This window comes from Salmo salar, chromosome ssa05 (genome assembly GCF_905237065.1).
Source record: "Salmo salar chromosome ssa05, Ssal_v3.1, whole genome shotgun sequence".
NCBI lineage: Eukaryota > Metazoa > Chordata > Actinopteri > Salmoniformes > Salmonidae > Salmo > Salmo salar.
This window is the reverse complement of record NC_059446.1, coordinates 43929326-43944515: the sequence shown is the minus strand read 5'-3', so window position 1 is coordinate 43944515 and position 15190 is coordinate 43929326. Positions and strand designations below refer to the sequence as shown.

The 15190-nt window shown below is 41.0% G+C and overlaps 1 protein-coding gene across 2 annotated transcripts; it reads left to right on the top strand.

Moving 5' to 3' along the window:
- Positions 1 to 3972: 3972 nt before the first annotated feature.
- Positions 3973 to 14190, top strand: fmr1 (fragile X messenger ribonucleoprotein 1). Of its 2 annotated transcripts, none has more exons than XM_014200137.2 (15): positions 3973 to 4289; positions 4742 to 4794; positions 5148 to 5241; positions 5508 to 5579; positions 5687 to 5835; positions 5972 to 6062; positions 6160 to 6276; positions 7046 to 7216; positions 7349 to 7427; positions 7531 to 7643; positions 7753 to 7839; positions 8099 to 8324; positions 8559 to 8747; positions 8950 to 9029; positions 11414 to 14190. In XM_014200137.2, the coding sequence occupies exons 1-15, from the start codon at positions 4239 to 4241 to the stop codon at positions 11609 to 11611; spliced, it is 1770 nt and encodes a 589-aa protein (XP_014055612.1). In that variant the 5' UTR covers positions 3973 to 4238; the 3' UTR covers positions 11612 to 14190. The 2 variants fall into 2 exon arrangements, with proteins under 2 accessions (XP_014055612.1, XP_014055611.1); XM_014200136.2 differs by having other exon boundaries at positions 5148 to 5250.
- Positions 14191 to 15190: the final 1000 nt, after the last annotated feature.

Below are 15190 nucleotides of genomic sequence, written 5' to 3'. Positions count from 1 at the left end.
ACTACTGACACCGGTCATATTCAACAGGGGTTGAGCGTTCGTAAATTCATCAGTTATTCTGCGCTTTCTGGCACACTCAGATGAGGGTGCTCTGAAATCCGAGTAGATGGCCAGACTGAATTTACGAACGCACCCGAAATGGTTACTTGCGTAGTGGAGATAGCTAGCTAGCTAGGTAAACAATGTACCATAATCACAACTCATGACATTACTACCCTGCATGAATCTGCTGGTAGCTAACCAACCAGGTTCAATGTTAGCTAGCTAACATTAGGTTATAGCTAGCCAAGCAAATAGTTCTGATATATGAATAATAAGGTCATACACGTAACGTTAGCTAGGTGTCCAGCCAGCTAACGTTAGCTAGCTAGGTAAACAATGAACCATAATTGCAACTCATGACATTACTACCCTGCATGAATCTGCAGGTAGCTAGCCAACCAGGTTCAATGTTAGCTAGCTAACATTAGACTATAGCTAGCCAAGTAAATTACTCTTTCTGTCAACATTAGAAACATGTAACATCTGATAATGTAGCTAGCCAGACTATCTTACCAGTATACATCATTTTAATTTTGTATTTTTCTATTTAACCTTTATTTAACTTTATTTTATTTTAATCATTCATGGTTGGACATGTCTCCTGTTGGATGCCATGGTTGCCCTTAGTTTGAAGATGTAACACGGAAACTGTCATTCTCGAATTCCACTTATTTTAAAACTCAGTCCTCCAGAAAGTGGAGCAACACTTATGTAGTTTTATTAATACACAATACATTTTGAAAAAAAAAACGCTTTAGACAGGATTACCTAGGCATACTGACCAGCTCAAATAGACAGAAGCATGCTATATGGCATACCAATCTGAACTCATCCCTCGTCATGTCCAGCCTACTCATTAGCTCAGCCAATCATGGCTTTTTCTTTGGCTAAACCAACTAAGCTCGTTTAAATGTAACAATTTTATTAATATTTACAGATGTCTGTAGGTAACAGGGAGAACCAATCTCCAGTGTCTTTAAAGAAAGGATTTAGTATTCTAGGTTGCATTAGTATTTTTGTACAAGCAAGCAGTAAATGAACTAGAAACAGATATTTGGCGCCATGTATATCTTGATGTCTGTTGCGTGAGAGCAAAATGTGCCTTTGAATAAATTCTCTCATCTGTGATTTATCATGAACATCCAGGAGGATGGACTTTGCTATTAAATGCCTTGGCTTAGTCCTGCTGGTTGGGCTCTCAACGAATCACCTACGGGGGGCTCGTTGACAAGCTCCATTACTGCAGTAATTAAAAAATAAGGTTTACTTGTTTTGAAGAAATATAAAAGTCTCTCCTTTTGATTACAATAATTCCACGACATCACCCATGACTGCATGACCACACATGTCTCCAACTCAATCATCAAGTTTGCAGACGACAAAAAAGTGGTAGGCCTGATTACCAAAGACGACGAGATAGCCTACAGCAGGGGTTGGCAACCTTTTTGTGTGGAGTGCCAATTAAGAATTTATCCAACCACTTTATTTTAAGAATGTGAAATGTCAGAATAATAGTAGAGAGAATGATTTATTTCAGATTTTATTTCTTTCATCACATTCTCAGTGGGTCAGAAGTTTACATACACTCAATTAGTATTTGGTAGCATTGCCTTTAAATGGTTTAACTTGGGTCAAACGTTTCAAGTAGCCTTCCACAAGCTTCCCACAACAAGTTGGGTGAATTTTGGCCCATTTCCTCTGACAGAGCTGGTGTAACTGAGTCAGGTTTGCAGGTCTCCTTGCTCACACGCACTTTTTCAGTTCTGCCCACAAATTTTCTATAGGATTGAGTTGTCCTTAAGCCATTTTGCCATGACTTTGGAAGTATGCTTGGGGTCAATGTCCATTTGGAAGACCCATTTGCGACTAAGCTTTAACTTCCTGACTGATGTCTTGAGATGTTGCTTCAAAATATCCACATAATTTTCCTCCCTCATGATGCCATCTATTTTGTGAAGTGCACCAGTCCCTCCTGCATCAAAGCACCCGCACAACATGATGCTGCCACCCCCTGTGCTTCACGGTTGGGATGGTGTTCTTCGACTTGCAAACATCCCCCTTTTTCCTCCAAACATAATGATGGTGATTATAGCCAAACAGTTCTATTTTTGTTTCATCAGACCAGAGGACATTTCTCCAAAAAGTACGATCTTTGTCCCCATGTACAGTTGCAAACCGTAGTCTGACATTTTTATGGCGGTTTTGGAGCAGTGGCTTCTTCCTTGCTGAGTGGCCTTTCAGGTTATGTCGATATAGGACTTGTTTTACAGTGGATATAGATACTTTTGTACCTGTTTCCTCCAGCATCTTCACAAGGTCCTTTGCTGTTGTTCTGGGATTGATTTGCACTTTTCGCACCAAAGTACATTCATCTCTAGGAGACAGAACGCGTCTCCTTCCTGAGCGGTATGACGGCTGCGAGGTCCCATAGTGTTTATACTTGCGTACTATTGTTTATACAGATGAACGTGCACCTTCAGGCGTTTGAAATTGCTCCCAAGGATGAACCAGACTTGTAGAGGTCTACACATTTTTTCTGTGGTCTTGGCTGATTTCTTTTGATTTTCCCATGATGTCAAGCAAAAAAGGCACTGAGTTTGAAGGCTTGTTATGGCAAGCCTAAATAAGTTCAGGAGTAAAGATTTGCTTAACAAGTCATATAATAAGTTGCATAGGCTGACTCTGTGTGCAATAACAACATGATTTTTGAATTACTACCTCATCTCTGTACCCCACATATACAATTATCTGTTAGGATCCTCAGTCAAGTAGTGAATTTCAAACACAGATTCAACCACAAAGGCAAGGGAGGTTTTCCAATGTCTGGCAAAGAAGGGCACCTATTGGTAGATGGGTAAAAAAACATTTTTAAAGCAGGCATTGAATATCTCTTTGAGCATGGTGAAGTTATTAATTACACTTTATATGGTGTATCAATAAATCCAGTCACTACAAAGATACAGGCGTCCTTCCTTACTCAGTTACCGGAGAGGAAGGAAACCGCTCAGGGATTTTACCATGAGGACAATGGTGACTTTAAAACAGTTTGAGTTTAATGGCTTTGATGGGAGAAAGCTGAGGATTCTCTTAAATGATGTTGGATGCGGCTTATGGTAGAGAAATTAACATTTAATTATCTGGCCACAGCTCTGGTGGACATTCCTGCAGTCAGCATGCCAATTGCACGTTCCCTCAACTTGAGACATCTGTGGCATTGGGTTGTGTGACAAAACTGAACATTTTACATTGGCCTTTTATTTCCCCCCAGCACAAGGTGCACCTGTGTACTGATCATGCTGTTTATTCAGCTTCTTGATATGCCACACCTGCCAGGTGGATGGATTATTTTGGCAAAGGAGATACGTTCACTAACAGGGATGTAATACAATTTGTGCACAACATTTTAGAGAAATAAGCTGTTTGTGCATATGGAACATTCCTGGGATCTTTTATTTCAGCTCATGAAACATTGGACCAACACTTTACATGTTGCATTTATATTTTTATTCAGTGTAAATTAAGAGATGTACCATGGGCCTACATACTGAATTGTGTGTTATTTCCAAGGTTTTCAAACATTTCAAAGGAGGAAAATCTATCCTGACTGATATTATGACAAATTAAGGCTAGGCAAGGTACATACCAAGTTTCTGGTTTCTACAGCGCACCTATAGGCCAATCGGTGCCGTTTTTTTGGGGCCAAGTCAAGTTTGTGCCGAATTATTAAAAAGATGCCAAACAATGCTTGAGTTATTTGAACATGTCAAGGGGGGAAATAATTCACAGAATAAGAATAGGTTTCACAGCTTCACAATAGATGTCATATATATATATTTTTACTATGATGATTATTACATCCATTGCACAGTGATCGCTGAACCACTCATTCCTGAATAGAAACCGATGATATGAAACTGAGCGAACATGGTAGAGTTGACCCTTGTCACGTGACGATGGGAAGGGAGGCTCATGTTTACACATCAATGCGTGCAAGAGCAGTTGCGAACTGTATGATCTAGCATCATTTAAATGTTTCGCTTTCATTTCTTTATAAATCTAAAATTGCAACTTTGCAAATCGAAAAATTAAAGCGTGCAAAAGGGTAACGACGTTACCGAGAGATTCAAGACCGGAGTTTTGCACTCATAGTGTTGTAGCTAACGTTACCCAGCTAGCATTACATTAGCTTCGGTGTCATGGACGAGCTAGCGGTTGAAGTCAGGGGGACGAGTGGGGCTTTTTACAAGGTGGGTTGGTAACGTTAGGTAGCTAGCAAACTAGCTGCTAGTTCTAGTATTTGAATGCGTTTCTGTTGTACAGCGGTGTCCAGTAAATATGTTGAGTCAGTCAGTGAGTTATCTTGCTACAGCTGGCTAGCTAGCTAGGGGGTAACGCGTCAGGCCCAGACAAGACAGCACAGCCTTATTCTACCAGACGTGCAGCCAATGCTAGCTAACAACACATCTGAAGTTGTTTCAATAAGGCCATAAATAATTTGAGTTTTGTGTCGTTGGTGGCATATGTTATTTCGTCGAGTAACGTTAGTTTCAGGTGTTGCCTAGTTAATATTGTAACGTTAATAAGACTTGCTATCTAGCAGCAGTCAATGAGATTAAAATGTATTTGGCTTTGACCTCTTGTTGGCTCAATGACTGTCTGCTTCATGTCTTGTTTTTTCTCAACCCTTTTCTCATTTTAGGGATATTTGAAGGATGTTCATGAAAGTGCTGTCACCGTGTCCTTTGAAAACAAGTGAGTGTTTGGTTTCCGGCAACATAAACCAATTAGCTAACGTTAGCTAGCTGGCGATCAAATCTAATGTGGACTATCCAGCTAGCCAACTAGGTAGCTACTGTAACTAGCTTGTAGTTACAGTAGTTCGATAAATAGCAACGCAGTATGCTACTTTGAATCAGACCCAGGCATTGAGTAATAGTTAACCACCATGGACTACATGTCTACTATAATTAGTTGTACTTGCAAATAACAATTGGTATCTCTTTTAATTGAACTACAGTGTATGTGCACCGCACACTTGTTCAGTTGTTGATTAATTTCCCCTTGTGAAGTGCCCAGGTTTCATTTGTTTATTTCTATTCTTTCAGTTGGCAGCCAGAACGTCAAATTCCCTTCCATGATGTTCGATTTCCTCCACCCACAGGTTTTCAGAAAGAGATAAACGAGAGTGATGAAGTTGAGGTATGTGCTGTAAGTAATGGATAAGGACTTCCCTCCCACTGGTCAATGTCAATTAAACCTAATACTTTGCTGATTGCTAGTAGGCTAGGTTATACAATAGTTATGTGTTTCTTGAAAGCAGAAGGGAGCTGCTTTTTTGTGTTCTTTCTGTTTGGTTATTCACAGGGTTTTGGTGAATGTGTATCGCAAACAATTGAAATGGATATCAGTGAGAATAACTCAACAAGATGTACTTAATCAAATATTATCCACTGTTCTATCCACAGGTTTATTCTAGGGCTAATGATAAAGAACCATGTGGGTGGTGGCTGGCGAAGGTCCGGATGGTGAAGGGAGAGGTAAGTCCAATGCAGCAGTTCAAGTGAGAGTTTGCATTCATTTATTATTATTATGTAGCTATTGTAATCTTATCATGATGATCCCCATGTAAGTCTCTTCTTCTCAGTTTTATGTCATAGAGTATGCAGCTTGTGATGCCACGCTCAATGAAATAGTCACATTAGAGAGGTTACGGCCTGTCAACCCAAACAAGACAGCTACAAAAAACTCCTTCCTGAAAATTCACCTAGACGTCCCAGAGGACTTGCTGCAAATGTAAGTAGGCCTATTCTTCAAGGCTTTTTCAAGTAAAGTACTAGAGTTTTGTTGTCATTGCTGCCGTATGTGTGACTATTGGTTTTGAGGCTAATGTGTGACTTGCTATTGGGGCAAAACTGTTTTCTGTTCTTAGGTGTTCGAAAGACTCTCATAAAGATTTTAAGAAGGCAGTGGGAGCATTCAATGTCACTTATGACTCAGACAAAAGACAGCTTGTTATTCTGGTATGTTCGATTCTTTTTCTGGCTTCTCAAAGTTTCACACCTCGGTCCCTGTTAGGTATTGTTTCATACAGTTCCCGCATAATTTCTCTGATTTTAGTCTGTGAATGAGATTACAACCAAAAGGGCGCAGATGCTGAGCGACATGCATTTCCGGAGCCTGCGCACCAAGTTGTCCCTAATGCAGAGGAACGAGGAGGCTAGCCGCCAACTGGAGGTACTTAAAGTTTAAGCACACTCGCAAGTCAAACACATTAGCTAGGTTTCCATCCAATTGGTGATAGATTTTCATGCAAATATTCTAAAATCTGCATAACATTATGCAAACAATATTTCATAGCATTTTCAACTCTACTGATGGCTTTCTCACACAAATGTTGCGTTATATAGGAAGTGTGCCCACTTAGGTATAGGCACGTATAGCCTACATGAGATTATTATTATTATTATGGAGAAATATTATTTGTATTTGTCAAACAGCAGCCAATAAGACGCTCAATATTTATTGGAAAGGAGTTTGAAGCTCATCACCTTGTACTTTCACCACCCTCTGAAGTTCGTCGTCATTGATTTAATCTGTAGCCTAATAAACTGCATGCTTTCCCGACTGGTCATTGTGGGAGGACCACACAAGTCCCCAAGTTTGCTTCGATATGATGGTTATTATATAAATATTTACGCATAAAAGCATTTCCACCGACATTTCTCACGTAATTCATTTTACTGACACAAAGATCCTACCTTGTCTAGCGTGTTTTGTTGACATTTGAAAAGTCTACCGAAACATTTTCTGTTTCCATCAGGCCTGTCATGACTTTTTTTTTTATCCGACATGTACTTTACTCGCATAAAAACATTGAATGGAAACCTGCTTATTGTCTCATATTAAGACAAAGCCATGTTAGCGTTGTTAACCTCAATAGGCTGTCTCTCTGCATGAGGTGAACTATGGTTAAACTATGCGTGGGGTTATGGTTTGTGTGCAGAGCTCTCGGCAGCTGGCATCTAGGTTCCATGAGCAGTTTGTGGTACGAGATGACCTGATGGGGCTGGCCATCGGGACCCATGGTGCCAATATCCAGCAGGCCAGGAAAGTACCTGGGGTCACCACCATAGACCTGGACGAAGAGACCTGCACCTTCCACATCTATGGCGAGGTAGGGAGCTCACCACACAACTAGCACAAATATGGAAGCTCACAAACGTCTACTCACAAGCTATATTTACTTGGTCATACTAGTGATAGACATGAATGTATTTTATTTCTGCTGGGTATGATTCAATTGCAGGATCAAGAGGCAGTCCGCAAGGCTAGGAGCTTCTTGGAATTTTCTGAAGATGTCATCAAAGTACCAAGGAATTTAGTGGGTAAAGAAGAAGATGATAAAATTGTGTTCTGTTTGAAAAGTAATCAAAACTCAGTCTCCATTTTATCATCATTCATAATCTAATACCACATCTCCTTTGCCAGGGAAAGTCATTGGGAAAAATGGGAAGTTGATCCAGGAAGTAGTGGATAAATCTGGTGTTGTTCGAGTTCGGATCGAGGCTGAGAACGACAAAAAGCCACCTCCAGTGGATGAGGTAAGTGGCTAGAATCAAATGAACTCTGTATTCACTTTAATTGGTTTCTACTGATGACTTTGGAGCCACTCTGTCCTCATTAGATCCTGTCTGTTTGTTTCTCTTACAGGGCATGGTGCCGTTTGTCTTTGTGGGTACAAAGGAAAGCATTTCCAATGCTAAAGTACTGTTAGACTATCATCTCAACTATCTGAAGGTTAGAAGCTTTCACCTATTGCTTTGCTAAAATTTGCAATATGATTATGTTCCTTTTATGGATGTTAAGATAAATGCCACTTAGCAGAAGCTTTCATCCAAAGACTGAAATCAGGAGTTTGTTTACTGTTCTATTGACTGTTGACTTCATCAGAATGATAGGTTCTGCCTAACATTCACTATTAGATATATAGGTTACTTTTAAATAAGTAAGTTGTTATTGAATACAGTCATGATACAGACGCACTGTCTCCCTGTAGGAAGTGGACCAGCTGCGCATGGAGCGGCTGCAGATAGATGAGCAGCTGAGGCAGATTGGGGGAGGAGGCCCCAGGGCCCCGGGGACTGGACGGCCTGACAACAAGATCTTCATTGTAGACAACGGTGGCCTGGGCATGATGGGCATGGGCTCCCAGAGAGGAGGGAAGCCGTTCAGCAGGGGAGGAGGAGGCCGTGGCCGACGCGGTGGCCCCTCTTTTACCTCCGGTATGTAACTGGAAAGAGTGGAGTTGTATCTGCAGGTCCATATGGAACAGTAGGCTATGTCCAGAAGGCACTGATTGTCTTCTATGTGTTACTGTATGTTCATATGCAACAAGTTCAGCCTATATGGAACCTTATTTCCTTATTTTTTTTCACAATACTATGGCTGTATGGGATTGAGTGGAACTTGGTAAATTGGTGATTATTTACAGGATAACTGATTATCGCTCTCACCAGGCACCAACTCTGAGGCTTCCAATGCGTCTGAGACAGAGTCGGACCACAAGGACGAGCTGAGCGACTGGTCTCTGGCCCCCACTGACGAGCTGACAGGGGGCTTCCCCAAACGACCCGATACACGCAAGAGAGGGGGAGGAGGGCCTCGTGGACGGGGAGGGAGAGGAAGAGGAGGGGGAGGCTTCAAAGGTCTACTATCCATATTCGAACTAGCCTATCTATTCTTACTATAATACCCCTACTGTGCAAGGGCCCCGTTTCACTGTCTGTATATAAATGCATTCGTTGCCTTAGGGTTTTATGTACTGCTGTATGAGTCAGAATAATGATACAATCATTCTGCCGTAATAACATTTTGAGGTCCTGTATATTACCTTGTCTGTCTCTGTAGCTGAAGACATCCAGTGGACTGAGTCACGTTCACGGAATACCAGAGACCCTAAGCTAAGGCCTCAGGAAGATTCTTTGCAGGTGAGGAATTCCAGAAGCAACAGCTGTTCTTTGTTCCTGGCAGCAGCCTCAGTTGCTGTGTCATAACACTACCAGTAGATGTCACCATGTACCATTTCAAGACCTCTGGGAAATGTAGAAAATAATACAATTTGCGCTTTGTAGGAACTTCATTTTGTCATTTGGTCATAAAATGAGCCATTTTGGTCACACGACAGGAGCCGTTTGGCAACTTAGTCAATGACCTCTGACAGAGACTTAACAGGTAGCAGATAATGGACCCTATCAGATATTTATGTAGTTAGCGCTGTATAATAACTATTGTACAATTTATGCTCCCCGCATATACAAACCACGACGACTGCCCGAACGCAAGATAGTCATTTTGATGACTCGCACGGTGAGTCTACTGTAGCCTACTGTACATGGTAAGCTGGTACACAGCTGAGGATTTTTCGACAATATTCATAACATTTTGACACAATTACAATCTTTATAGAAAAAAAAATCGAATTACATACATTTATTTGAGGGAACAGTATCAAGCCAGCAGCAGAGGAAACAAAGTTAAAACTGGGGAGAGTTAGAGAGAATTATCTTTCGGCTCTAGCTGGCTAGATTTAGGATATTTACTAGCCCATACCAGCGAAAAACTTTGCTATGTTAGTGACATTATTGACATATGGCAGTACACAAACAAAATTTAGCTCACTTATTTTGCCAGTTTAGAAAGAAACGGCCACAAATTCTTTCAGAAATGGAGGAGGAGAATAGCTGGCATTAGCAAGCTAATGTTAGCTGATGACTCTTGAACAAGAAGCCGCTGTGACAACATTTATCCTACGATCAAAAAATAAACTTTCCCATTGAACAAAATCCACAATTCACAGCTCCAAAGAAAGCCTGTCTCTGGGACTTCACCAAAATGACCCCAGATCTGCGATCAGATCTGCGATCAGACCAAAGCGTCGCATTTCAATTTATCCCGCAGGCAGGCTCTATAGAAAACTCCCCAGGCGCCACAGACACTTTCCAATGAGCCATCCACACACACACACACACACACACACACACACACACACACACACACACACACACAGAGCCCAAATGCAGACAGCCAGCAGCTCCCAAAACACAATTCATGCGGCAAGCTCCAGAAATAGACAAAACTTTCCCATTGAGCAAAATCCACAATCCACCCCTCTAAAGAAACATGCCTCCTTTCTCCAAAATTTCACCAGATCCACGATCAAATACTTGGCCGACGCGTCTCATTTCAGTTTAGCCCGCCATCTACCCACAGACCCCACATCAGTCCCAGCCTCTGCTCTATACAGAAACATTGACTTCCATCGTGACTCTTTTCCCATAGGCTTGTACTTTCTATGACATCACCAGCAGTTAGCTTTCCACAGCTGGTAGACATTTGGTTACTTTGGCATTAATCAGTGTTATTTAGGTGGAAGACATGAGCTTAATGCGGTAGCTCTTTCACTTAAACTGTGAAGCCCTGATAATGCTCTGTCTCTGCTGGTGCTGCTGGCTGTTCGGGATATTTTATAAGCCACGTTGTTGGTAGGGACAGTATCCACTTTGGAAAAGCAACGTTTTGCTGAACCCTCCTTCCATTGTTGATGGCCATGGAAGTTCTCAAGTCCTGAAATGTGCCCTGCAAATTGACGAGGAGATGCCCAATTCAACCCCGTCATTCTCACAAATGTTTCTCACTTTTTACGAATTGTTTCATTTGCCGTGGCCATGGAGGCATAGCAAGTGTGTCCACGCCCTACTACCACACAAAGCTTGGCCATCTTGATGAATAAAAATGCAATTGTTAGCTAGCTCCATACTACTAACCCACAAGTTTATTTTTATTTTTTACCCACGAGTAGATGAAGGGTGAGCATGGATTTTTATTTCCTCACTGTGGAGCTGATGTTGTGTGATTGTTTCCAAAGTTAGTTCTGATTTGGAGAACCTCAAACCCAACTTTTAGGTCAATATTACAGTATTATACAAATGTGTTTGTAATTTGTGAATGTTTTCTTGGGGTGCTCTAAGTTAGTAATATTTGCATTTCTGGCGTTGAGAAATAGTTGCTTTATGCCCTTTTTAATTTAAATTGGGGAGACATGGGAACAACAGTTCGAGCTCGGACCATTGAGTTTTTCACCACACGACTGACACGCAATTTATAGAAGTGCCGATTTAATGGTCATCTGTGGCGTGTGCAAACGTAAAGTGATAGCACATTAGCCGACTCTATTCTCCAGGAGAATCGAATATAAATGCATCTGGCGGGCGGACAGACTGCTCCAAACTCTAATTCACCTGTAAGTGACGCTACTCCGTTGTCCTGCATCTCCCCAATCTACCATCTCATACAGTATCCTCTGGTCCCACAGATCCGAGTGGACAGTAACAATGAGAGGAGTGTGCATGCTGCAGCCAGAGGTCCCCCTGGCCCCGCAGGCGACGGAACTGTCCCCGGAGCAAACCGACAGAGACCCATCAAAGAGCGACCTATCAAGAAGGAGAAGCAGGAGGGCCCTAGTGGTGAATCCACCGCTGTGCCCCCGGTGGTGGTGAACGGGGTGTCGTAGATGGGGCCAACGGAAGGCACCATCGTCTTTCACACACACACACACACGTCTCTTTCACACACACCACGCCATCAATCCAGAAGCTTCTTCATTAGAGACACGTTAGGCCAAAGAGGACAGGTCAGGGCTGAAATTAAGCACACTTTGGACAAAGCAACTCCGACAGCAGCATCAGCGGCAGGTGGGTGGGTTACTGTGTACAGGGAAGGAGCCATCTACGCTTTTAGGTGTTAACGGGAGAAGGAAAACTGAGACTGCACTCTTTTTCTAATTGACATTGTTGACAACTACCTATCAGATGATTAAAATCTGTGGGGAGAAAATGTGTAAAACAAAAAGAGGGGCCACCTTGATGAATCTGTATTTCTAAAAGGATATGGTTTTCTATCACTTGTTCGTGTACAGTACTAGCCTTTTCTCCGGATAGAGGGTTGGATTGTTTGGTCCTTCCTGCCTTCTCTTTCCATCATGATGTGTTTATGGAGCCGTGTGTCACAGTGGAATATAGAACTCATTACCATGTGAGGTCACGGCTGCATCATTAGCAAAAAAAAAAAGAATAACCCTCCTCTCTGATCTGTGCCTTTATCTCGTGTGGATAGTATCACAAATAGAAGTCAATCAGGGAAGAAGACGACATTGGAAAACAGTAATGGATTTTACTCATGTAGTGAACACACAGCTCACCTTCCAAAAAAAAATGAAAAGTTTGTATTTTTAACCTTACGATGCATGTAGGCTACATCTTTATCATTGGTTTTGACATTGGCGAAAGTCAGCAATCTTGAGTTTCCCAAAGCGTTGCTTGGTTTCTGTTTCCTAGTGCTGAATATTGCTTGAATAGGGATGATGATTTTTCTAGCCAATGATAAAGCATTTCTCTTTTTTTAAATGGTGGAATGACCATGAATTCAATATCTATCTTACCATAGGATCACAGTGGAGAAAGATGCTGTGAGTTTATTTGTGTGAATTTTTATTCAAGTCTCAACAGATTCATGTCATTTCACACTGGCTACATTTAATGGAGACTATTAGATTCAGATAGGATTCCATATTGTCAACACTGTACAGTACCTTATGACAGAAGCACTTATATATGGACCTTTTAACATGAACTATGTCGAACTGGGGAGCGATATTGAGCACATGGTCCTTTTGCCATACATTGACCAACAATCACTTTCCTGTTGGTTTTTCATTTAAAAGTGTCAATGGGAAGACTGGCACACACACATCTCTCTCCAACCCTAATATATTGTTCATAAGATATTGACAATTGGTCATTAGATTGTAAATTATATAAGGGGGGTGCATACTGTATATTATCTAATTTGTTTAAAATATGTTTTTGCTATTGTTTTGGATTGAACTTCAAATGTGCACTTATCATTCTTTTTGGTTTATTTGCAACTACTAAATAATATGAACCATAATAAACAATGATGTGATAAGATTTCTTCAGCAGGTGAATCACATGAATGCTGTCAACAATATTACCAAGTTTAGATAACCCTATAGCTAACTCTGAGTCTAATGTACCTTTGCCGTATGGAGGATGAAGTTTAGTCCCATGTTATAACCATATGTCTTATATCGGATCAGTGCTTGTGCATTAAAACTTTAGTTTACAGTTGAAGAAAAAAAAATACTGTGAGGGTATTCCTAGTGTCTTTTTTAATAATTGTTGTTTTCTTGTTTACACTCTAAATTGCAACATTGGATGATGTACAGCCAATGGGCATCAGTGAACAGCTGTCTGAGCATCTCTTGTGTTGCAGTTTTTTGCCAATGTCCAATTAGCAAAATTGTCTTTCAGCAGGCTAACAGCCACTGCTCTCCCCAGTGTTAACAGTCAACAATTGAACTGGCCCCAGTCTGACTCAGTCTTTGGGATTTTATATAAATTAGATAAGTATGATGATGAAATTACATAGACATTAATTGAATATTTTGTATTAATAGCAGAGGGGTGGGATAAGCAAAAAAGCTTTTTAAAACAGAAAATGATGGCAGGTTTAGCCCAGTTTAATGGTGCAGACTTGGAAGAGATGTTTGATCAGATCATTATGAATGGCCTGAGCAATGTGGGCCATGGTCTCTTCAGAATGGCACCATCCATCTGGGACGTTATCTAACCCTGCCTGGGGCATAAATGGTTTACTCAGTATTTGAATGACATTTCTCTATCTGACACAGACAGTAAACTGACAAGATGTTGCAGATCAGCTCACAGTCTACTCTGTTGTCAAGGTCAAGTCACAGTGTTGCCAAACAGACTGTTTTCTAGTTATTTATTTTGGGAACGTATACGATTAAAGAAAAATACAATTGTAAAACATTTCTTCTTGCACACATTGTAGGGTGTTGTGTTTTGAAAGCAGAACTGAAAGCAGAAATACTGTAGATAGTGAACCAACTGGGTAGACTGACCTTGTATGTTACACCACTTTGGGCAATATTTTCTTTGTACATATTAGCGGAACAGATTGGGCTTTATGTTGACATTGTCTGGTTATAGTGCAATATATTTTGTATGCAAGCAGTTTCAATAAATAAAGGTTGATCTTCCTCTGCTACTTTAGAGTATTTTATTTATTTTGAGCTCTACATATAAAACGTTGGTGGCTATGGATTGGGCAAGAATTATCATGAAAGTTAAATATTTGTAGCCATATTTCATCCAAGAACAGTAGCTGCAAATATGTAATGATACTTTGAAACGTTGATTCCCTGACTATGAAAAGCTGTCTAATTTTAGAATATTAAAGTGTTGCACCCTCTGTAGCCATCAATTATTATCTGACGCTGCTGGTTGTCTATGAACGTTTGAACGTATTGTAAAACAATCTGGCCTTAATGGTCACGTACTCTTAAATTTCTATCTGGTATAGCCAGAAGAGGACTGGTCACCCCTCGAAGCCTGGTTGCTCTCTAGATTTCTTCCTGGTTTCCTGCCTTCTCGGGAGTTTTTCCTAGCAACTCTGATTCTGCCTCTGCATTGCTTGCTCGTTGGGTTTTTAGGCTAGGTATCTGTAAAAAACCTTGTGACAACTGCTGATGTAAAAAGGGCTCTATAAAATACTTTTGATTGATTGATTGATTGTTTCTTGCCCAAAGGAAACCTGACAAAGAACTATGGAGAAGGAGATGAAGGACTGTGGCCTGTTATGGAAAACCCTCCCCAAAAAGGCAAAAAAGTAGTAGTGGTGCTTTCTCCTGGAAGGCTTATGTTCCACATAGGAATGAAGAGGATTAAGTATGTAATTAAGGATTTTGTACGATACAGTACACCTAAATATAGGGACTTGTGCAGGACACATTTCAGTACCACTGGTACGTATAGTAGGTAGGTAATTTATTTGAAGAGCGCCGATGGAAGTCTCTTTTTTGACCACGTGGTGGAGCCCTGGCACAGACTTAGTCCAATCCAATTAGCCTTGTGCCAAAAATTGGTTGTTGCACATTGAGCAGTCATTACATGAACTCAAGAATCGCAACTTCTGCAAAAGATATATGCCGATTATACTGAGCACAAAACAAAGAGGGCCCACACTCTTTCTCTCTTTCTCTCTCATA

Bases quoted from the DNA above. Each gene is read 5' to 3' on its own strand.
- fmr1 (XM_014200136.2), top strand. From the start codon at position 4,239: ATGGACGAGCTAGCGGTTGAAGTCAGGGGGACGAGTGGGGCTTTTTAC. The intron at 5,251-5,507 runs GTAAGTAATGGA...TTCTATCCACAG, and splicing joins ATGAAGTTGAGGTATGTGCT to GTTTATTCTAGGGCTAATGA. The intron at 6,063-6,159 runs GTATGTTCGATT...CTCTGATTTTAG, and splicing joins AAAGACAGCTTGTTATTCTG to TCTGTGAATGAGATTACAAC.